This window comes from Hemibagrus wyckioides, linkage group LG17 (assembly GCF_019097595.1).
Source record: "Hemibagrus wyckioides isolate EC202008001 linkage group LG17, SWU_Hwy_1.0, whole genome shotgun sequence".
Taxonomy (NCBI): domain Eukaryota; kingdom Metazoa; phylum Chordata; class Actinopteri; order Siluriformes; family Bagridae; genus Hemibagrus; species Hemibagrus wyckioides.
In genome coordinates this window covers 20,077,667-20,104,888 of record NC_080726.1, presented here as the reverse complement: position 1 = coordinate 20,104,888, position 27,222 = coordinate 20,077,667, and the positions used below count along the sequence as shown (strand labels likewise).

General features: G+C 37.9%; 1 protein-coding gene across 1 annotated transcript in view; it reads left to right on the top strand.

Annotated features, from left to right (window-relative positions):
• Positions 1 to 10,950, top strand: part of lrfn1 (leucine rich repeat and fibronectin type III domain containing 1) — a 126,470-nt gene extending 115,520 nt beyond the window's left edge. Inside the window, exons 5-6 of the mRNA XM_058412903.1 lie at positions 1,835 to 3,230; positions 7,263 to 10,950. Of these exons, the coding sequence (XP_058268886.1) occupies positions 1,855 to 3,230; positions 7,263 to 8,121 (2,235 nt within the window). The 5' untranslated portion in view covers positions 1,835 to 1,854 and the 3' untranslated portion in view covers positions 8,122 to 10,950. The remainder of the gene's footprint in view (positions 1 to 1,834; positions 3,231 to 7,262) is intronic.
• The last annotated feature ends 16,272 nt before the right edge of the window (positions 10,951 to 27,222 follow it).

Here is a 27,222-nt window from a genome sequence, read left to right as displayed (position 1 = left end):
AGTGATCAGTATTCGGCCAGAATGTGTACCTTCATCACCAGCAGGGTCTGAGAAGCTCTGTCTCGGAAAAAAAATAAGAAAAGATAGAGGTTTAGGATCTTGGTTATTACACCCGAGAAATTCATTAATTTTTTTTTTTTTCGATCTTCCTGCCGGTGTAGAGAAATCGATTCGGCTGACTGGGGATCAGATAGAGAGAGCGTCACATGAGTCGTATCAAAACCGTGTCCCAATCTGAGTTCAGGTCCCTTGTAGGATGTCCCTACACTGCTACAATCTGTCATACAATTAAGATTCAACTCCAACTGAAACTTCACTGCACCATTTACTCTAAAATCCTATAGAACTTTTTGGAAGATGACTGTGTTCCCTTTGGAATCTTCTTGTTGAGGTAGAAGTCATTTTTGGGTGACATTAATACTTTATCCCTTCCTTCCTGTCAAGTTTAAGCACCAGGTTTGTCCTTTAATTGGGGCATCAGTGACACCTGGGTAAGAATAAGAGTTGTATATGTCTCAAGACGGCTATAAAGTGTGTGAAGTGTGTGTGTGCTTGCTTTCTTTACTGCTGAGTTGGGATTTATTTCTTAAGAAGTCGTCGAGGTTTTTATTTGGCAAACTTCTTTTCTCTTTTCTGGTGTTGTTTCTGATGCTGATAAATTTTCGGACAGTAGCACAGGTTTATATTAACACACTTGTTACACACAGTATATTATCATTTCTATAGTAATGGCTCATTTACAGGTACTTGGAAAATGGGAGGTGGTCTGCTAATAATAAATGGATTGAAAACAGTCAGAAGTAAAGCTGGAACTTTTCTGACATCATCAGGAAAGAGGTGTTGACACTTTGTGGTTTCTTAGCAACAATACAAGCTGTGATTTAATGGTTTGTTTTGTCTTTTTCTGATCAAATTAAAAAGAGAAATGAGAGGCTAGTAAGGGATTGACTTTATAGCTGCTTTAATGTATGTCAGAAGAAGAACTAATTTCTTTTATTACCATAAATGTGAATAGAACAACACAGTATCTTCAGAAATGCACCACGCAACAGGCCACAAAGCAATAAAAGCTTAACAACTAAACAGAGAATAACTTAAATAATAAACACTAATCAAGAGTAAAACACAATAAAGGTGGATGTAATTAAGATGTCACCTATTGTCATGTTGTGACATGTTTTATAGCAGGTGAACTTCAGAAATCAGGAATCCTGTTTGTTTGCTAAAATACACAACAATAGACGTCTTTTGATGAGTCAAATAGATGAGTTTGAGATAGGATGCAAGTGCAACTTCAATAGTTTATTAATCCAAATAACATCACGAGACCAATTCAGGGTCAAAATCAGGCAGTCAATCAGCAAACTAGAGAGCAAAACAATGTCAAAAAAAAACAGGATATCCATACACAAATAAAAAGTTTGGTGAGTTGTGGTAAGACATGCTGAGCAGTAGTTTGCAAAGTTTCTATTTTAAGTGTCTGCTTTTGAACAGTGATGTGTGTATGTGTAATGAGCAACAGGTGTGTGTGAATAGAACTTTAAAGACAGTAAATGTGCAGGTGGTGTGTGGAGCTGGGGGTTGGAGTTCATGTTTGTAGAACACCTTCTGTTCTGGGAGAAAAAAAAAACAACCATGATTCAATCAGCATTTAGGAGATATGCTATTTAATTCTCTTAAATTGGTAACATCAACATTGGAACACAGAAACAACTTACTTAACTTCTTAACTGTTATGGTCCACTTCCCACATATGCTTTCTCTCAGGAGTGTTGCAGGGTGCACCTGTACTGATGGATGTCTTTGTTTGTGTCTTTTTTTGTGTGATATACAGGACGAGGAAGCTGATAAATCATGGAGCGTTTCATTTTTTGCATGATGCTGTTGGGGGTTCTGGTGCGAGGACAGCAGTGCCCAGGCCGATGTATCTGCCAGACCATCTCACCCACCCTGACCTTGCTTTGTGCCAAGACTGGACTCCTGTTTGTCCCACACACTATTGACCGCAAGACCGTAGAGTTGAGGCTCACGGACAACTTCATCACGGCTGTCCGTAGGAAGGACTTTTTAAACATGACAAGCCTGGTGCACCTGACACTGTCCCGCAATACCATAAGCCAGATTGCACCTCATGCCTTTGTTGGACTCAAAGCATTAAGGGCGCTTCACATGGATGGCAACAGACTGACCGACATAAAGAATGATCAGCTGAAAGGTTTGGTCAACCTTCGACATCTCATCCTCGGGAACAACCAGATTCACCATATTGACCCTTCCTCATTTGATGAGTTTGTATCCACTATTGAGGATTTGGATTTGTCTTACAACAACCTGAGGACGTTGCCATGGGAGGCTATAGCCAGGATGACCAACATCAACACACTAACTTTGGATCACAATCTTATTGATCACATAGGAGCTGGAACTTTTACGCTACTCACCAAACTGGTCCGATTGGACATGACGTCCAACCGTTTGCAGAAGCTGCCTCCAGACTCCCTCTTCCAGCATGCTCAAGTGCTGTCTGATCCTAAGGGTAGCTCTAGTTCCTCTAAACTGACAGTGAGTTTTGGTGGGAACCCGCTCCACTGTAACTGCGAGCTGTTGTGGTTGCGCAGGCTCACCCGAAAGGATGACCTGGAAACTTGTGCCTCACCTGAGCATCTTATGGACAAGTACTTCTGGTCCATTCAGGAGGAAGAGTTTATCTGTGAACCCCCACTCATTATCAAGCACCACGTCACTAAGCCGTATGTCATGGAAGGCCAAGGTGTCACACTCAAGTGTAAGGCCATGGGTGATCCAGAACCTACAATTCACTGGCGCTTTCCCGATGGAAAGCTGGTGCACAATAACTCACGTACCATCCTGTATGATAACGGTACTCTGGACATCCTGATTACAACCCTGAAAGACAGCGGGGCGTTCAACTGTGTTGCCTCAAATGCTGCCGGAATTGCCACAGCAGCCGTAGAGATAAACATGATCCCACTGCCGTTGTTCGTCAACAACACAAGTCACATGAAGGAGGCTGACCCTGGCTTGTCTGACATCACCACCTCTACCAAATCTGGCAACAATGACACCAAGCACCAGGACAAGAGGGTGGTGGTGGATGAGCTGACCTCCAACTCAGCCATGATTCACTGGCCTTCGGAGCGACATATTCCTGGAATAAGGATGTACCAGATCCAGTATAACAGTACTATGGATGACACTCTGGTCTACAGGTAAGGAAAAGTGATTACTGATTTCTGATACTTGTAATCATTTGAGTGTGGTAGTACAAGTCAATTACTGCCAATGTAAAGATACTTCATGTACAGACCTTAGGTATGTTCTTATCATCACCATGTGGTAGGATTTCCTGAATAATTCAGTTAACTAGGAATAAGGTATAGCAAATTATTTGGAATTAAACACATAGTATTTTCTAAACACATACAAATACAGATTCTACAGCACCCATTACAAAGTCATAGCATGCAAGTCCAGGCCTTGTTTTTTCTTAGGTATTTTATTAAATACAAAACAAGAGTATAGAGCAAAGGAGACTTGCGTTGGACCTTTCTATAAACTGTGGGGATGTTTATATGGTTTACTAGCTGTAAAGGATGTCTAAAATGTTTTTGATCATCAAAATGCATAGTTAGAAAGAAAGAAATACATGGCTTTGGAATATTTTTAGAAGAAAAATCAATTTGCAAAAGCCATCCATCTATTAATCACTAATTTTCGGGTTCATTAGCTACTCAGAGTAACCTTAGATCACACACAAATCAGACAATATGTCACGATTAAATACTGAAGTTAAGAGCAAATGACATCAATTGTGCTGAAATGTCATATACAAAGGTGTGTTTCAAGGATAAAAATGAAATAAAAGGAAAAGCTGTGAAACCAGTAAAGTGTCTCTGGTGTATTGGAGCAATTTTTACGCAAAAATGGCTTTGTGGCACAGAAGCATAGCACAGCTTTTGTAAAATAGAAATAGAGAAGTAAAGAAATTTTAATAAATAAATAAAAACAGAGAAAATAGCAGAGAGGAATAAGCCAATGTAAACTGAGCATTTTAAAAGGCCATTTTATTGGCAAACCTTAGTTTTTGAAGAAACCAATTTATATAAACAGGTTTCATAAACAAGGCAGATTTAATTAATGAAAACATGCTGTTATGTCTTAATAAATATGAAAAATACAAATATAAAAAAAGAAATAAATCTGAAAAACCAAATTAATGTTTATCTTGTAGAATTTAAAGTGTTAAGTAAATATTGCAAATAAAGTAAATATCTATAATTATGAAAAGAAATTACAAGTGAATAAAACATAATTTAATACCAAAAACTAATGCAAATTCATTTAGAGTTACCAGCCTCAGAAATCTCCAATTAACAGCACCTCAGATTAGAGCCATTATGAAGGCTTTACAGAGCATCAGTAGCAGACATATCTCAATATCAACTGTTCAAAGGACATTATTGCGTATTTCAGCATTGTTTTACAATGTAGAAAGAAATAAACATCAGGAAAGACCATGGAATTAGAAGGTGTGTCCAAACTTTTGACTGGTAGTATATATAAATATATATATTTTTTTCTTTTCAAACATGCATCAATTTGCATGCATAATAAGAGAAATTTTTCAGGAAAAAAAATTTTTAAGAACATTTTTTTTCATTGTTTAAGCAAGAAAACAACACAAAAACAGATATTAAATATAATGAACTGTGCCAGCTGAATGCTGATATTATTATTATTATTATTATTATTATTATTGTTTTGTATTGTAACTTTATCATGTAATGTTTTTTTAATAAATTTTCTGATTAATACATTTTTTATTGAAAATGTTTTTAATGACTTCCTTATTGTTTGATCAAGAAAATACCATGCGCAGTTATATCTTAATGGCATTTATTCTATGTGAAATCAAACATAAATCCAACAAATCGCTTCTGGTTAGGAGTGGAGCTCGAAACATTCTTCAAAATATTTTTTCATATAACAAGGACAAAAACAAAGTCTGTTAAATAACACATTTCTGTTGAGTTTCATGTCATCTTTTTATTACTACAGTTTAGATGCAGTTCATCCAAAGACATGAAAAATGACTACAATTGTTATTTGTACCTGTTGTGCCCTTACTTTAATGTGTAAAAGGAGAGGTCTATGGCATCATGTATTAAATTTCCAAAACTAGTTTTACAAGTAAAGGAGCATGAAATGATAAATTGATGTGTCATAAACATTACCATGATGGATGAAGTTTGCTGCACATCCTCGTGATCACACAATACATCTTACATCCTTGATTGCTCATGTGTGTCCTGTTAAAAACAAGTGCTAAAATGGATTGACTCTCTGGAATGGAAGCATATGGAAGATTTAAAAAAAGATGCTAAATGTGTAGCTTTTCATTAAATGAAATGTCCTGTGTTTCTCTCTTCAAGCTAAGAAGAATGCAGTGATACAGTCTTTTTTACAATTTGCCCAAATGTCTGAGAACTGGGAAGCTGGGAGAGAGAGTGTGTGGGTGGAAATGCCAGAAATTCATGTACAAGTGTGTTAATCACTAGCATCTCAATATTGGCAGTTGTGAAGTGTTAGCTGATGTGTGAATGTGAAAAAAACTCATTTATTGAGAGTCTCCCTGTAGGAGGACTTTAATAAAGCAAATGCAAACGCAGGGTGCTTTTGATGAAGATGAAAATGAAAATGGGGTATAATTTGCTTACATTGGCACACTTGACTGGATGTGTGTCATGATGCCTTCTCACAAGACGTGTTAAATGTCATGTGTAATTTAGATTCTGCACTTAAGTCCAGTTAAAAGAGAGGATCTGCACCATCTTTTTCATCTTGAAATGGGGTCGTGCTATTAGATAGCAATTTACTTCGACGAAAAATGCTCTCGCTGTTAAAGAAGAACCCTTGATAAGAAAGTTCAGCCAGTTTCAAAGGTGCAAAAGCGTATGGGAAATGTGTGGCCGAGACTGTGTAGGAGAGGTCTTACTGACTCGAAGTAATGCCAAACCATGTAGGAGGACATTGCAGCATATAAGCAGCCTACATAGAGTCGAAAACTAATGCAGCTTTTATTTGCATGGAGCTTGTGTTAACGTGTTGGCAACAAGACAAATATGATTCCTATTTTAAGATTCTAGCTTATGAACAGCACATTATATTGCCATCTCTGTTCGATCCTGAGCTCAGCTTTCTGCCAGTGCAGAGTTACGAATGCTTCCTTGTGTCCAGTTTTCTCACACCCCTTTGAAAGGTGAATTGGCCATCCAGTGCCACTAGATGTGAGCGAGGGTCTGTTATGGACTGGCATCTTATTGTAGGTGTCTTTCTGATTCATGTCCTAGTGACAATTATGATTATAAACAGTATAACAGACCTGAACTGAAAATATGTCTGATTTTGTAGCAGGATGGTATCTGCCTCAGTGTAATTCTGAGTATCCATCTATCCATCCACCCATCCATCCATCCTCTACACCGTTTATCCTACTGGGTTGCATGCTTATCCCATGAGACTCAGGGCACAAGGAAGGGTATAACCTGGAAAGGAAGCCAATCTATCGCAGGGTACAATCATACACAAACACATTTACACACCCATTCACACACTACAGACAATTCAGAGATGCCATTCTCCCTAAAGTGCATGCCTCTTTAGGGGAGGAAACCAAAGTGCCTGGAGGAAACCCCTGACTTGTGGGGAGAACATGCAAACTCCACACACACATGGCCGAGGTGAATACTTAGTATCCCATCAGTTTAACATTAGGCCAGACATGTAATACCCCTCCAGTGCAAAATTCATAGGATTGCTCCCAAGCCAGAATGAGAGATAACCCTGCCCCTTCCTCTGCCCCTGCCTCTGCCCCTGGCCTAAACATTATACTTTCATTTTTGTACAAACCATCTCATCATATGTCCTTTCCTTTTAGCAACAATACCACATTCTCCTTTGTTCTGGCAGGTAATACATGACCTCCTTTTATAGCTTGTGACCTCATCAGAATATCACTCGTGCTGACATGCTGCCAATTCTTCATGTGACACCACTCCCCGGCTTCCCTCAGACCCTTCTATAGAGGTTGATGTGTACTCAGTTTCAGAAAACCATGAATCACTGGGAAGAGAATAAACTCAAGCTTAAAAATTGAATTGAATTGTTATTCAATTTTATTCAAGTTTATTTCTAATTCAACTTTCTGTTCTCACTCTGTCTCTTGTCCTCCATCATTCTAGGATGATTCCCCCAGAGAGCAAGACGTTCAGGATCAATGACCTGGCGGCAGGACGTGAGTATGAGTTGTGTGTCCTTGCCGTGTATGATGACGGCATCACGTCACTCACTGCCACACGCGTGGTGGGATGTGTCCATTTCCGCACTGCGCCTGAGACCGGACAGTGCCAGTTTGCTCAAGCGCAGTTCCTGGGTGGCACCATGATCATCATCATCGGCGGCGTCATTGTGGCCTCTGTGCTCGTCTTCATCGTCATCCTGATGATCCGATACAAGGCGTATGGCACGGCTGATGGCTCCAAAGTCAAAGGTGGAATGTCTGGAAGTGTTCACCACTCGGGTCGTGCCACATCAAAGAAACAGGAGCATATGGGCGAGTCTCCGGTCGGTACAGATTGCCATGCTATTGCGCTGCTCAGCCTTGAGAATGAGACTCAGGAGGAAGCGAAGGCACTGACACCTCCTGTTCACCCAGAGGTGGCGGCTTTGGCTCTGGTACCTGCTCCACCCATCCCACCATCCCGCAGGGCAAGTTTAGGAGCCCCGCCTTCAGATGATAACCAGACAGACAGCAGCCTGACAGGCTCCACCATGTCGCTTTGCCCCATGGGCACCAGTACAAGTGACAGGGACAGGAAGCGGACGCCAGTGGCCATTGGGTTGCTGCCTGGTGAGCTGGCGAGGGCGAGGCACCGCTTCTCATTTGATGGGGACTACACGCTCTTCCAGAGCCACAGCTACCCGAGACGAGCCCGTGCCCGCCGCCACAAATCCAGCTCCCAGCTCGATGTCTCGCCTCCGACTGAACGCCGCATCACGTTCAGCAGCAGCACTGAGTGGATGCTCGAGAGCACAGTGTGAACAAACACGTACACAGTGGGGTCCCAAACTCCCAGTTCACCAAATGCAACTGTCTTTATTTCATCAGTTATCCCAGGTCAATTCAATTCCACCAATTTCTCTAACAAGATCACTAATATTGTTTATTAGTGTTCACTGATTCACTTATATAATCCCAGACTAGACTAAGACTGGAGGGGATTGTGGGGCTACTTTTTATACTCCCATTTTTGACCATTCCTGCAGACACCCTTGATCAATCCCACCTGCTCCCACAATTTTCTGATAAATTCTGTGACCTTGACCAGGAAAGAGCAGTTACTGATCATGGGTTAATGAAATCAGTAAATCTGTCTTGCATTGTAAACACTCTCATATTAGGAAATGTGACTATGTTCATAACTGACTGCTGTCTGCTGTGACTTCTTTTTTGGGTTTTGCAGGATCCCAGTCCCACTACACACCTCCCACTATAACAGTTGTGCAACACCAGTTCAGTTTCATGTCATTTGTGACATTATGCCTGAGCTACTTGAAAATCCCCTTCAGACACATTTTTCAACTCATGTCAATCAAATCCTTTTACAATGCTATCTCGTTTGCTTCACTGCCAGTTGCCATGGTTTCAGCATGATATCCACACAAGCTAGCTAAAGAATGAAAAAAGAAAAAAAAAACTATAAATTTGACCACAAATCTTCAACAAAAGTGGCAATTCTAAAAGGACATTGTTGCATAAAAAATGCATCTATATAATGCCTCACCATTTCCTAGGGTCATAGTGACCTTCAAAAACAGGCTTAAGATGGTGGAAACACTAATGCTGATCAAACACTTGCAGCTTTTAGCAAAGAGTCTTACTGACCAGTTCAGGATCTCTTTCACATTTGAGGGAAAAACAAATGCCACCGCTAAGTTAATCTTTGCTGAACATTAATTTTGCCTCGCCTGTTTATTTCTAATGCTTCAGTCAGTTTCTTGGATGCTACAGCAGGCATTTGGTGAATATTCACAGCACGTTTTTTGTTTGTTTGTTTTATATCAGCTAATTTCTGAGTTGTTCTGGATTGGGATTGGTGCATCTGGGGGGGATTTGCAAGTGGCTCAGGAGTGGGAGGAGACAGGGGTATGCATGATGAAACAGACATGAAACAGACCTGCCAACCTTCAAGTGGTTGATGAAAACAAAAAAGACAGTAAAATGTTGACAGTAAAATGACAGTAAAGTGTTAGATCCTTCTGAGAAACCGGGAAATGTTTCCACATCATCTGCTTAAAATTCAAGAAGCACAAATATAAATCTTACTTGCTAATTGTTGTGAAATGTTAGAGTTGACATTTTGTTGGAGGTCAAATATTTTGTCATTTTTTCTATTTCAGATGAAGCTATTGGTGCTTGACTTACGAATCTAGCTAACTGATGTTATCTTTAAACGTGTCTAATGTTAACAAAGTCATACGTCGATTGATTTGATTTCATATTAATGAACTCAAAACATTTTCTATTCCCCCGTGCCGAAAAGTGAGGACGCTGTGTCAGTGCTGCGAGTAAGAAAGGGGGTGGGGTTTCCAGTGGGCGAGTTACTTTTTGAGATAATTCAGAGAGTTAATATGGGAATCATTTCAGATTGGTATATTTTGGGGGTTTTATCTGCCATTTTTCGGGGGACAAACAAAAAAGATCTTTGAGCAATAACTCGTAGCAGAGTACAATGATGTTAAAATCCAGAGCTCAGATGCAACATGGATGAAGGTGGATGCAGGTGTTGCTCTAGAAGCAATCAAAAAAGTGTATTAAATTAGGTAACATAATACTGTTAGGATTTCACTATGAAAATAATTTGAATAGGCCAATTTAAACATTATACGATAACTGATGGAAATAAAGTTTCAGATTTTGGGATCCTGATACACACACACAAACACATACACACACACAGTTTTTTTTTTCTTCATGTGTCATGTGTTGTCCATGTTCAGTGTTTTATTTGAAAGCACAGTCTGGCTCCGTTCTGCTTCAGACACAGAAAGAGAGAGAGACACAGACAGAGAGATGGTGATTAAAAAAGAAGAAGAAAGAAACGGTCGCCACACCCTTTCCCATAATGCAGCGGTGCCTTATTCCTGAACGTGTACCAATGGAAGATGTGCTGCTATGTGTCCATCCACTCTACATCCACGACATCCATCCTTTTGTTTAATGGTTATTTTTCTACGTGATGCCACGGTGAGAGCTTGGTGGATACGTGACTGCTCTGTTTTCTTTGTAATACTCCATTAACGAACGGCGACGATCACAATGACGAACGATCGGCATCTAAACGTGAGAGTCCAGAGTCACTGCGCTCACGTGTGTCCGATCATTTTAGACGACTGAATGCACAGAAGACACGAGATACAGAACTTCGGACATGCATCGGACCAGTCTGTATGACGCAGATCAATTAAAAAAAAGAAAAAAGAAAATAATATTAATAATTCATACAAATACCGATCGCATTCATTAGAAAAGGAGGAAAAAGAAACTGAGCCTGGGAATTGCCGTGGACTCTTTCAGCCAGGATGGACTTCGTCATGATGGAAATCAGAGAAATGACTGTATGATCGTCATCGGTATTGTATCTGGCTGGTCTAGATTAAAACACAACAACAACAACAAAAGAAAAAACAAACGAACAAAGAAAAAAAAACTGCAAATGCAAATTACATATATGAATATATTCCGAACTATCTCTGTATGTGTTCCAAATATGTAAAGTCATAGGTGACGTGACTTTTTACACAGCATTCTGGGTGATGGCTGCCAGTTTTTACATTAAAAATCTGCGTCGTCACATCCTTCTCCTGATTTAGTTTATTAAAGTTTGGATCACTTAAAAGTTGTGTGGAGTTTCTCTCTCTCTCTCTCTGTGTGTGTGTGTGTGTGTGTGTGTGTGAATTTTGTTCAAAAATATAAAGGTGTGGTTTGCCTCAAAACAAACAAAAACAAACAAATCGACAAATAAACAAAAACAAACAATAACAATACATTTTACTTAACATATATATATATATATATATATATATATATATATATATATATATATAATATTATAATATATATAACTATTTGTATTTAATTTAATTTTAATAATATAATTTAAAATATTTAAAACATGTATGAGTAGCTCATCTCAGTCCTCAATATGAATTTCGTTTGAGAGCAAAAATGCAAAAGTGTGTTTTTGAAACAAACAAACAAATAAATAAACAAACAAATAAATAAATGACTAACGAAATAATGAAATAAAAATTATGCAATGAGTACATCATTTTGTTTGATGTGTTTTGTCACAGAAAAACAAACAAGCAAAGATCGAATATAAACAAACATCAAACATAAATAATAAACAAATGCAGAATAGAAACAAAACAACAAACTGACATGATTGAATAATAATAATAATAATAATAATAATAATAATAATAATAATAATAATAATAATAAAGATATACACACATAAATAAGATAAAATAAATGTAAAACTACCAAACAAATGAATAGGAAATGTTTAAATATTAATAAATTAATAAATTTAATTTCTACAGAATTTCATTTGAAACGTAAATAACATTTATTGTAAAAAATAAAATGTCACTATTACTGAATCAAATTATAGATTTTTTAGATAGTTTAGATAGATAGATTAGATAGTTTTTTTGCTGCATGTTTGTTGTTCTTCACAACAGAGTAAACTTTAAGGACATGAACACAATTTGGAGCTAATTAACATGCTAAGCACTGCTTGCTAATTACCCACTCACTCACTCACTCACTGACAGAGCGACAAGGCCAAATGAAATGTGTTTACTGAAGAGCAGAAACCAGCACATGTTTACAGTAGCTCCACTTCCGACTTGCTAATCCTCCCCACAGGGATTCAGCAACAATCCTAAAGAATAGACATTATCATAATAATAATAATAATAATAATAATAATAATAATAATAATAATAATAATAATAATAAAAAAATAATCAAACTTCAGCGTTTGTGTCACTGAGGGTGGCCTGATTTGTCAGATGTTGTGGTTTGTTTCTTAAATATTTATAACTCATTTGTATATCAATTGGTATTCGATACCGCTGACATTAAAACACATTAAGAATAAACAGATATAAATAAATATCAGAATAAATACGACCATTTCTTTAGAGACAAACATTAAAGAAAAACTGTCGAGAATGTAGAGAGGAAGCAAAAATAAAAGTCAAAAAGAAGAACAAAGGAACAGAGAAGAAGCTAAAATATGGACTATTATGATTTTTTAACTTTAAAACAATCCATCGAATTTCTGCTTTATACATATTTATTAATTAAAGCAATTGTCAATTAATCTTTCTATCTATATTTATATTATTTACAAACATAGGGCTCATTGGTGGCTCAGTGGTAGGTTTCTTGCCTACCATGCGGAAGGCCCGGGTTTGATTCCCAGCCACTGAATGCAGTGCCTGTCCCAAGCCCAGATAAAATGGGAGGGTTGCATCAGGAAGGGCATCCGGCATCATGTACTGTATAAGGGAGTAACCAAAAGATCTAAATAAATCTATATTAATATTATTTATATTTATATATATAAAATAAATACAAATATTTTTATGAAAATCCTGACATGTGATGCATCATTTATCCAAGAAAAAGAAAAGTTTTGACTTTTGCTGGCATTCACTGGTTTCCAACTGATAATTACATTTAAGATTAATCATATATTCATTAATATTTATGTAAATATTAATATTTAATTTATAATGATAAAGCTATTATTATTATTATTATTAATAATATTATTATTATTATTATTATTATTATTATTATTATTATTATTGTAGAGAAATAAATGCTTGATATCTTCATATAAAATATATTTATAACAAATAAAAATAATGGACTGATAACACTGAATCATTTCAATTCATAATTACACTTAAGAACGCAAAATGAAGAAGTGTATAAAAAGAAGAATCTTAGAAGTGTATAAATCAATCTAAGATCGTTCGAAGCAATTAAAAGAAATTATTTATTAATATATCAGATATCAAGCAAACAAGAGAGAAAAAATAAGCCGGAATAACAAAAAGCAAGGTGAAAAATGAAAATGAGCTCATCAGATTAAAGATGGAAATCTACAGAAAAGAAAGAATAACATATTTTTAAAAGATAATAAAATTAAAGGATATATTTGGTGATTTTTTGCTTCTCGTATCTGGGAAACTGTGGTTGATTCATTTTCCTTCTGAGAGTTGTGCTTTTTCCTGCTTTTGGACTGAAGAACCTCAGTGAAGAACTTCTTTCTTTCTCTCTTTCTTAACATCACATACCAACAAAAGCGACTTTTTTTTTTTCTTTTTTTTTTTTCTTTTTACAAATCACTTAGATTGTGTCCCAAATGACATGCTGTACACTACACACTTACACTACTCTAGTCTATTGTCCAGTGTATGAATGTTCGAAGGGTCGCATCATCTCAAATAGGACTGTTTCTAACAGTAAGCTGTTTCTGATGGCAAATGACATCAAATGGCACTTCAGTAGCATTAGGAGAATACACTGAATTTCTAAAGTGTTGGAAATAAATCATACAACTTGAGCTCATTTTGAAAAATGATGTTTTAAGACGTCTCATCCACCAGAGTGTTGTCATCCATCTTGAAATTTGGTTGTAGTCCCACCCTTCATCTGATGTGTAGACAAATAATAAGTGCTTTATTATTGGAGTTGGAGTTCTTGTTGGAGATGTTAGTGTGAACACACCATTCACACTATTTATGCTACAAATGGTGTAGAATAGAGTGTAAGTATGCGATTTAGGATGTACCTTTAGAGCACATATACAAAGTTGATGTAAATTGCTGAAGAAGTTAATGCTGGTTCTGATAGAAAGGTGTCAGAATACACAGTGCATGATGGGTCAGGGCTGTTTTGGCAGCAAAAGGGGGACCAACACAATATTTGGCAGGTGGTGATAATGTTATGCCTGGTCAGTGTATGTTCCTGATGTAATAAAATGATCAGGTTGTGATTCTGAAATAGAGGCTAAAAAAGTATTTGCTCTTGTTTTGTTGCGTCTATGTTAAATATCTTTGTCATGTCTCACTCCACAGTGGTGGTTAATATGAAGTGCATATAAAACTTCAAGAATTTGTCACTTTTTATAAGTATTTCTGTTTTTCCCTAGCCTACTAGTAACAATATATTTATAGAAAAGTTCCAAAAAACACAAACGTTTCTAGCTTCAAAGTAAATGTTGATATCAACACCATTTCTGCTCTCTGGGATGCCCCAAGTGCTTGTTCATAAGCCTCTAAAATTTGATCTTCAACCATTAAAATGCTGTTTAAGGTTATCCAACAGAGGCAAAAAATCACACAAGCCTGACTCATTTTAGATCAGACTCACAGCCAGAACGTCATTCATTTCTTTCTGCTGATTGAAAACATCCCATAAGTCGATGTTTGGAATTCCAGTGTGTACTGGTAAATAGGGTTAAAACTCATCTTTAGTATACGCATGTGTGTGTGTGTGTGTGTGCACGCTAGAGCTGTAATTCCCACAGGATCGATTAGTCAGACACTTGTGTACTTCACAGGAGCTGGTTGTGTAAATCTCTGTCGCACTGACACACTCAGTGGTCCAGATGATTGTGTGAACATCCAAAACAATTTGTGTAGAATCAGGTGTGTGTGTGTGTGTGTGTGTGCGTGTTCTCCATAGTACAGCTGAGTTCTGGATTATAATTGGACAGCAGTGTGTGCTGATGAATTTTCTAGAACAGTAGTGGACGCTTAAATGATAATGAACAAATTAAAACCAATTTGTATGGAAGGAGTCTCTAGTGTCAGAAAAGTTTTTTTTAGAGAGAGAATAGAGAAATAACAGCTGCTATAACAAGTGACAACATACATTTGGTAAATGTAAACAGATAAAAAGTATTGTTATTATGAATATATTACTATTTAATAAGTATGAATAATGGATATATTATTAAAAATAGCAGGGTTCTAGTGCTTGGACCCCTAATAGTAAAGTGGGCGTGTCTTGATGTTATCTGTATTATCAGGGGTCCGCACACTACTGACGTTTTATTATAATTTCTCCAGATTAAAATGAGAAGGAGAAATGATCATTTCTATCAAACACTATAAAAAGTTAACACACATCTTTTGCACGTCTCAGTACTCACAGGGAGGCAGGATCCCTAATAATAATGTGGGCGTGTCTTAGGGGTCCAAGCATTACTGATAATTACATTATTATTTCTGCATCTTAACCAGAGTAAGTAATATCATAATTTTAGCAATTATTTCAAGCGGAGAACATTTTAAACCAAATTAATCACACCTCGTTTGTCAGCAGTGGTTGGGAGATGGCGCCTTTTTTTTTGGTGGTTCTTTTAACGTTCTACTGTGTTCACTGTCTGGAATAGTTTAATAAAGACAATAAGAAGAAGACTAAGAAGAAAATCCCCTAATAATTAGATCAGGTGTGATGTTTTTGTCTTCCAGTGCTCCAGTAAAAACACTGCGAGCTTTATCTCAAAAATTTATCTGCATGCTAATTCCATATTTTTTTTGTTTTAAGAGAATGCTAGCTGTTATGCAAGCGAAAAGGCTTTCTTGCTATTTTTAAGGAGCACAAAATAAAAGTCCAGTGAATATTAATATCTGTGTCTGAACCGACAGCATCCACACAAACACTCTCGTTTTCATTTATTCCACATGTTTTGAAAGGCTGCCAGTTAGACAGCACACAGCCTGTAATTTTCCAGCAGTTAAACAAAACTTTGGCTGCCCCTGTAGTTTAAACTGTCAGAGAGAGAGAAAGAGAGAGAGAGAGAGAGAGAGAGAGAGAGAGAAGATTATGTTTCACAAGTAGTTTTCATCGAAGCGTGTCATTTGGGTCTGTCATTTTTCATGCGTTTAGTCGTCTTCCATATCACCGCCCTCAGTACACACTCTGCTTGACTGGATCATTCCATTCCAGCGTGTAAATATGATTAACGTCTTCTCACCACTGTCCTTCTCACTATTCCCTACAACAGAAGGGTTCGGCCACTCACTAGCATGCTAATACAGAAAAAAATCGTGCACCTTTAACACCAGCAATAATGTGTCACAGTGGGCATGTCCCAAACTGTGTGCCCTGTTTACTAGATAGATAGGACAAATAATAATCCCCATCATGGATGTACTGGGGGTGTGTCCAAAACTGCATGCTCTGTTCACTAGATAAATAGGCTAAATTATCATCCCCATCATCGGTGTACTATGGGTGTGTGTCCCAAACCAGATACTCTGTTCACTAGATAGATAGGACAAATAATAATCCCCATCATGGATGTACTGGGGGTGTGTCCCAAACCGCATGCCAAGTTCACTAGATAGATAAGACAAATAATAATCTTCAGCATTGGTGTACAGTGGGTGTGTCCCAAACCATTACTGCATTACAGATTATTGCTTTAGAATATTTCATAGATAGATAGATAGATAGATAGATAGATAGATAGATAGATAGATAGATAGATAGATAGATAGATAGATAGATAGATAGAATACTCAGATACAGAAGCTTTCATGTCAGATGTTGTTGTTGTTGTTGTTGTTGTTGGTGGTGGTGGTGGTGGTGTTGATGGAATAGTTTAGAATAATATGAAGATTAGGACTAGCTGTTTATTACATTCATTTATTTTTGTGCCACTGTGAGACTTCATTAATGTGAGCTCTGTTTTATCCAAGGTCAAACTAAATGGAACAGAAAACACACTAACACACAAATTATTACACACTTACACACACATTATTACACACTTACACACACATTATTACACACTAACAAACACATTATTACACACTAACACGTACTAACACACAAACACATACTAACACACTTATACACACTAACACATACTAACACATTATTATACACTAACATACTAACACACACTTACATATACAAACACACACATTATTATACACTAACACACTAACATGCACTTATACACACTAACACACACATTATTATACACTAACACATACTAACACACAAACACACATTATTTCATACTAACACACAAACACATACTAACACACAAACAAATACTAACATACACTTATACACACTAACACATACTAACACATTATTATACACTAACATACTAACACACACTTACATATACAAACACACACATTATTATACACTAACACACTAACATGCAGTTATACACACTAACACACACATTATTACACACTAACACATACTAACACACAAACACACATTATTTCATACTAACACACAAACACATACTAACACACAAACAAATACTAACATACACTTATACACACTAACACATACTAACACATTATTATACACTAACATACTAACACACACTTACATATACAAACACACACATTATTATACACTAACACACTAACATGCACTTATACACACTAACACACACATTATTATACACTAACACATACTAACACACAAACAAATACTAACATACACTTATACATACTAACACATACTAACACATTATTATACACTAACATACTAACACACACTTACATATACAAACACACACATTATTATACACTAACACTAACATGCACTTATACACACTAACACACATTATTATACACTAACACATACTAACACACAAACACACACATTATTTCATACTAACACACACTAAAACATACTAACACACAAACATACTAACATACACTTATACACACTAACACATACTAACACATTATTATACACTAACATACTAACACACACTTACATATACAAACACACACATTATTATACACTAACACACTAACATGCACTTATACACACTAACACACACATTATTACACACTAACACATTATTACACATTTACACACATTATTATACACTAACACACACATTATTACACACTAACACATACTAACACACAAACACATGCTAACATACACTTATACACACTAACACATACTAACACATTATTATACACTAACATACTAACACACACTTACATATACAAACACACACATTATTATACACTAACACACACATTATTACACACTAACACATACTAACACACAAACACATGCTAACATACACTTATACACACGAACACATACTAACACATTATTATACACTAACATACTAACACACACTTACATATACAAACACACACACTATTATACACTAACACACTAACATGCAGTTATACACACTAACACACATTATTATACACTAACACATACTAACACACAAACACACACATTATTTCATACTAACACACACTAACACATACTAACACACAAACACATACTAACATACACTTATACACACTAACACATACTAACACATTATTATACACTAACATACTAACACACACTTACATATACAAACACACACATTATTATACACTAACACACTAACATGCACTTATACACACTAACACACACATTATTATACACTAACACATACTAACACACAAACACACATTATTTCATACTAACACACAAACACATACTAACATACACTTATACACACTAACACATACTAACACATTATTATACACTAACATACTAACATGCACTTATACACACTAACACACACATTATTATACACTAACACATACTAACACACAAACACACACATTATTTCATACTAACACACAAACACATACTAACACAAACACATACTAACATACACTTATACACACTAACACATACTAACACATTATTATACACTAACATACTAACACACACTTACATATACAAACACACACATTATTATACACTAACACACTAACATGCACTTATACACACTAACACACACATTATTATACACTAACACATACTAACACACAAACACACACATTATTTCATACTAACACACACTAAGACATACTAACACACAAACACACACATTATTTCATACTAACACACACTAAGACATACTAACACACAAACACACACATTATTTCATACTAACACACACTAAGACATACTAACATATACACACAGACACACACACATACTAACATGCACTTATACACACTAATATGATGTCTCTGTCTCTCTCCTACACATCCTCTCTCCCCCGTATCATCTCTTTTTCTCTAAATCTCTATATCTCCTTCCACTGTGTGTGTGTGTGTGATTGTGTGTGTGTGTGATTGTGTGTGTTATTTGAGAGTGAATGATGTACTTATACACACTTACACAAACAAACAGATACTAACACACACTAACACAATATCACACACTATCACATACTAACACACACAAACACACACATTATTACACACTATCACATACTAAAACACACATTATTATACAATATCACCTACCAACACACACTTACACACAATAACACACACATTATTATACACAATCACATACCAACACACACTTACACACAATAACACACACATTATTATACACTATCACATACCAACACACACTTACACACAATAACACACTCATTATTATACACTATCACATACCAACACACACTTACACACACTAACACACATTATTATACACTATCACCTACCAACACACACTTACACACACTAACACACACATTATTATACACTATCACATACCAACATACACTTACACACACTAACACACATTATTATACACTATCACCTACCAACACACACTTACACACACTAACACACATTATTATACACTATCACCTACCAACACACACTTACACACACTAACACACATTATTATACACTATCACCTACCAACACACACTTACACACACTAACACACACATTATTATACACTATCACATACCAACACACACTTACACACACTAACACACATTATTATACACTATCACCTACCAACACACACTTACACACAATAACACACATTATTATACACTATCACATACCAACACACACTTACACACAATAACACACATTATTATACACTATCACATACCAACACACACTTACACACACTAACACACATTATTATACACTATCACCTACCAACACACACTTACACACAATAACACACATTATTATACACTATCACATACCAACACACACTTACACACAATAACACACATTATTATACACTATCACATACCAACACACACTTACACACACTAACACACATTATTATACACTATCACATACCAACACACACTTACACACACTAACACACATTATTATACACTATCACCTACCAACACACACTTACACACACTAACACACATTATTATACACTATCACCTACCAACACACACTTACACACACTAACACACATTATTATACACTATCACATACCAACACACATTTACACACACTAACACACATTATTATACACTATCACATACCAACACACACTTACACACACTAACACACATTATTATACACTATCACATACCAACACACACTTACACACAATAACACACATTATTATACACTATCACATACCAACACACACTTACACACAATAACACACACATTATTATACACTATCACATACCAACATACACTTACACACACTAACACACATTATTATACACTATCACCTACCAACACACACTTACACACACTAACACACATTATTATACACTATCACATACCAACACACACTTACACACACTAACACACATTATTATACACTATCACCTACCAACACACACTTACACACACTAACACACACATTATTATACACTATCACATACCAACATACACTTACACACACTAACACACATTATTATACACTATCACCTACCAACACACACTTACACACACTAACACACATTATTATACACTATCACCTACCAACACACACTTACACACACTAACACACATTATTATACACTATCACCTACCAACACACACTTACACACACTAACACACACATTATTATACACTATCACATACCAACACACACTTACACACACTAACACACATTATTATACACTATCACCTACCAACACACACTTACACACAATAACACACATTATTATACACTATCACATACCAACACACACTTACACACACTAACACACATTATTATACACTATCACCTACCAACACACACTTACACACACTAACACACATTATTATACACTATCACCTACCAACACACACTTACACACACTAACACACATTATTATACACTATCACATACCAACACACACTTACACACAATAACACACACATTATTATACACTATCACATACCAACACACACTTACACACAATAACACACACATTATTATACACTATCACCTACCAACACACACTTACACACAATAACACACATTATTATACACTATCACATTATCACACATTGTCACATACTAACACACACAAACACACACTATCACACATTATCACATACTAACACACAAACACACACAATCACACACATTTTCACACACTGTCACATACTAACACACACTAACACACACATTATCACACACTGTCACATACTAACACACACATTGTCACATACTAACACACACAAATACACACTAACACGCATATTATCACACATTGTCACATACTAACACACAAACACACACATTATCACACATTGTCACATACTAACACACAAACACACACATTATCACACATTGTCACATACTAACACACAATCACACACATTTTCACACACTGTCACACACTAACACACACTATCACACACTGTCACATACTAACACACACTAACACACACAATCACACACATTATCACACACTGTCACATACTAACACACACTAACACACACATTATCACACATTGTCACATACTAACACACATTATCACACATTGTCACATACTAACACACACATTATCACACATTGTCACATACTAACACACACATTATCACACATTGTCACATACTAACACACACATTATCACACATTGTCACATACTAACACACACATTATCACACATTGTCACATACTAACACACACACATTATCACACATTGTCACATACTAACACACAAACACACAATCACACACATTTTCACACACTGTCACATACTAACACACTAACACACACATTATCACACACTGTCACATACTAACACACTAACACACACATTATCACACACTGTCACATACTAACACACACTAACACACACATTATCACACACTGTCACATACTAACACACACTAACACACACATTATCACACATTGTCACATACTAACACACTAACACACACATTATCACACATTGTCACATACTAACACACACAAACACACACAATCACACACATTATCACACACTGTCACATACTAACACACACTAACACACACATTATCACACATTGTCACATACTAACACACACAAACACACACAATCACACACATTATCACACACTGTCACATACTAACACACACTAACACACACATTATCACACATTGTCACATACTAACACACACAAATACACACTAACACACACATTATTACACACTATCACATGTCACACTACTACTAGTGGTGTAGTGCAGGGTATACGCAGGTATACCCACTTTTCCAGGGACCCATCACCACACAATAACAGACACTAACATACTATTACACACACTATCACACACTAATGCACACAATCACACACATTAACAGACATTGATGCACACTTTATCACATACTAATACACATTCCTACATTCAAATACAACCAACTACACACTCTGACACACACAAACCCAAAAAAATATTGTATTATTTTTTTTCCTCTCCTACCCGTAAGCTATTGTTTTTGGTCCTATTCTTTTACACAAGGGAAGAGAAAAGAAAACAGATTTGACATGCAGATGGCAAGTTTGTGTTAGTGTGTGTTAGTGTGTGTTAGTGCAAGTTGTGTTAATGTGCTTGGGTTTTCCAATCCATTTAGTTTGACCTTGAATAAGACAACGTTCTCATTAATGAAATCTCATGCTGGCACAAAAATAAATTAATGCAATAAACAGGAGATGCTGTCATTATTTTTCTGTTGTCCTGCAGCATAACAGGCGCAACAGTCTTCGAGATTTGTGAGAAACGGCAACAAATTCATTAAAACTACAACAACAATAATAATAATGATGATGATAATGATGATGATGCTAATAATAATAATAATAATAAAGATGATGATGATGAGATGATGATTTTAATAATAATAAAAACAACAGCAACAACAACAATAATAATAATAATAATGATAATAATAATAATAATAATACATGCCAGTGTTTTCCCTCTGACAAGTTTATCTTAGTTTAGATTTTTATTTGAGAACTCTAATTCTTTTTTTGTTCTTCTGTGAAAAAAAATTATAATTATATTATTATTTTTTATGATGGGTATTAATTAATAATTCAAATATTTTCCTCTTAGAACAAGTTTATTCTTTTGTTTTATTGAATTTTTTTGTCTTTGTTATTCTGTGTGCCTGTGAGACAAATCTGAATATGCAAATTCATGTCCAAAGACAATTAATTCTGTGTATAAATTAACAATTAATAATTATTTTACTGTATTGTGTTAAATAAGACTGTGTGGCTCATTTTAGCAAGCAAATTAACAAGCAAATGTATTCAAATTAAAATTCAATATATTCTTTTAAAAAATAGAATTATTTTATATTATCTTTTTTGGTGGATAATATACTATGAATAAAATATATGAATATGAATAAATAAGAAATTATATATATAAATAAATAAATATATTTTCCTCTTAAAACAATTTTATTTGTGCATTTGAATTTTTTGAAAATAATATCTACCTTTGAAAACCTGTATATATTGTAGGGCACTGAGTGGAGACAGAGAACAACACACACAGAGCCAGGGAACATGTTAACACCAGCTTTTTAATTGTCAAACAGAAAGTAGGGAAAAAAAGGAACTTAGGTAAGCTGAAGAGTGAGAGAAAAGGAAAAAAATAGCAAAAAGAATTAACTAAGGCGATTCTTCCCTAAGGAGTGTAGGATAGGCGTAGAGGCCGAGAAGTGCTGGAGGCAGCAGCAGGGTCCTGGCGAAGGCTGGAGACGGCAGATCCAGGAGGGAGGTAGAGCTTGGGTAGTTCCACAGAGGCCTGGCTTTAGTCTGAGCTGCAAAAACAAAACATAGAGTTCCTGTTAGTCCAGCAGGGGGCAGGCCTTACCCTGTGTGGCCAGCGGAGCCTGCTTCTCTGCTGTGGTGTTCTGCTGGAGGGTGAAGAACTTAGCGGCGCTTCTGATTGGCCCAGAGCGTTTTTTCCCGCTCAGCCCTGCATTGGAATTTAGCAGCGCTGGCCATGGTGCTGATCCTCTTCCACACTATGTTGGTGTCGCTATTTGGGGTGCTGAACCGCTGCTGCTTGTGTTTTGTAGGGAGAGAGAGGGGGCGAGGAGTGACTCTCTTATGCATGCGTGCGGCGGTGTGCGCAGCGCCACCACAGGGTGCCCCCCCTTAGCTCTGAGCCCCCGCCAGATGGTGTTTGGGCCCATAGGGAGTGTTGGCTCCTGGCTCTGTGCTGGACCTGGAACAAGAATTCTTCTCGGCAGGGGTTAGCTTCCTCGATGCATAGAGGACCGGATGCTCTTCCCCTTTAAATACCTGTGACAGAACAGCCCCAAGCCCTGTCTCGGAGGCGTTGGTGTTAAGGGTGAAGAGGAGACTGAAGTTGGGATTTCGGAGCACCAGGTGGCTGATGAGCGCTGTTTTCAGCTGCTGGAAGGCTTGCTCGGTTTCTTTTGTCCAGAGCACCCGGGACCAGTTGGCCTGAGATCTGAGGGGGGGAGGCTACAGAGGAGTGGGGAGGCTACAGAGGAGAAGTTACGGACAAGTCGTCTATAATAACCCGACAAACCCAAAGAGGCCCGTACCTGTTTCTTGTTGGTGGGTCGGGGGTAATCCCTGATGGCCTCTACCTTCTTCTCTTGTGGTCATAGCCTGATGCAGTAGCCCAGGTACTGTGCCTCGGTCAGCCCAAGGTGGGACTTACGGGGGTTGGCCATCAGCCCTGCCTTCCGGAGGCTGCTCAATACCTCCATCAGGTGGAAGATGTGGTCTGACCATGTGGAGGAATGGATCAGGACATCGACTAGGTAGGCAGTGGCAAAGGTTCTGTAAGGCTGAAGGACGATGTCCATGAGGCATTGGAACGTAGCTGGGGCCCCATGGAGAATGAAGGGCAGCACTCGATACAGGCAATGACCTCCGGAGGTAGGGAAGGCAGTTTTGGGCTTAGCATCTGGGGCTAGGGCCACCTGCCTGTAGCCTTTGGTGAGGTCCAGGGTGGACAGGAACCAGGCTTTCCCCAGCCTCTCCATGAGGTCATCCACCCGGGGAAAGGGGTAGGAATCAAATTCTGAGATCTGGTTGAGCCTCCGGAAGTCATTACAAAGACAGACTGCTGCCGGACCAACCACCCTAGGAGGGGTTTTTATCTTGTGTTGTACCAGCTGCGTGAGCCCTGGGGTGCTGAACTCAATAAGCTCAGTGAGATACTGCTGTTGGGCCGGCGAGAGTTCTTCTCCCCTCCTGACTAGGGTGAGCCCTTGGGGGTCTGTGGCGGCAGAAGCAAATGCAGACACAGCAGCTGGGCTAGCAATCATTTTTTTAGGATATTGATGTGGTATAACTGGGTGTCTGCATGCTTACCAGGCTGCTGGAGGTGGTAATTTACCAGTCCTACCTGTTTGAGGACTGTGTAGGGGCCCTTCCACTTAGCTAGGAACTTACAGGCAGTATTGGGGACTAGGAGCATTACTTGGTCCCCGGGGGGAAACTCCCCAGGCTGTTCTTAGGTACTTGATCTGTAAGAGCCGACACAGATCCGCCATTAGTCATGAGGTAAAAGGCATACCTTGATCAGTGAAGATGTCCATGGGGATCCCCACATGACTAAAGTGCATGAGGAGCTCTCTGGCGATGTTGCGGGAGGTGGCCTTCTGAAGTGGGACTGCCTCAGGGTACCTGGTAGCATAATCCATCATCACAAGGATATATTTGTGACCCCGGGCTGACTTCGGCAGCAGCCCGACGGGGTCCTTGCCGACACACTCAAAGGGGATGCTGATGATGGGGAGCGGAATAAGAGAAGCCAGTGCTGGCTTCAGGGGGGGGTCATCTGTTGGCACCTTTTTTTCTAAGGTGTTGCGTGGACCCAGGTGGCCCCCCAGCGGGTGCATGTGTGGCCAGGTGCAGGAGGAGGGTGGTCTAGGAGTAAGGGACTACTAGCAGATCACATGTCATACAGTAATCCCCCCTTGACAAGGAAGAACGCCACAGGAAGCTGGTCCCCAGGGTGGGTGTTTACTCCCTCTATACTCCCTCTACCTGTAGAACTTGGCCCCAGCAGTGTTTCAGCTGGTTGTCCTCTTTCTGCTCCCGTCCAAAGCTCCCTTCTCTGGTGACCTGCTGAGACAAGGAAGACAGGGAATTAGCCTTGTTCTCACCAGACATCCCCATGAATACAAGAGACTGGAATGGTCCCCACCAATTTTGCTGTCTTGGGGAGGACGCTGGGTCAGACCAGGGTGACCTGGGGCTGTTGTGGAGGTGGTCAGAAATCCTCATTCTGTGCGTCCCGGCCGATCTGGATCTAGAGAATGGCCCCACCAGGTGAGGATTTCTGCCTTTACCAGATCGTAGAGAACACACACAGAGCCAGGGAGCACGTTTTTAATTGTCAAACAGAAAGTAGGGAAGAAAAGGAACTTAGGCGAGCTGGAGAGTTCTGCTGGAGGGTGAAGAGCTTAGCGGCACTTCTGATTGGCCCAGAGCATTTTGGCGTGCTTTCTCCCTGCACTCTAAGTTAGCGGCGCTGACCATGGTGCTGATCCTCTTCCGCTCTATGTCGGCGCCGCTATCCGGGGTGCTGAACTGCTGCTGCTCGTGTTTTGTAGGGAGAGGGAGGGGGCGAGGATGTGTGCGGCGCCGTCACAATATATACACTATATTGCCAAAAGTATTCGCTCACCTGCCTTGACTCGCATATGAACTTAAGTGACATCCCATTCCTAATCCATAGGGTTCAATATGACGTCGGTCCACCCTTTGCAGCTATAACAGCTTCAACTCTTCTGGGAAGGCTGTCCACAAGGTTTAGGAGTGTG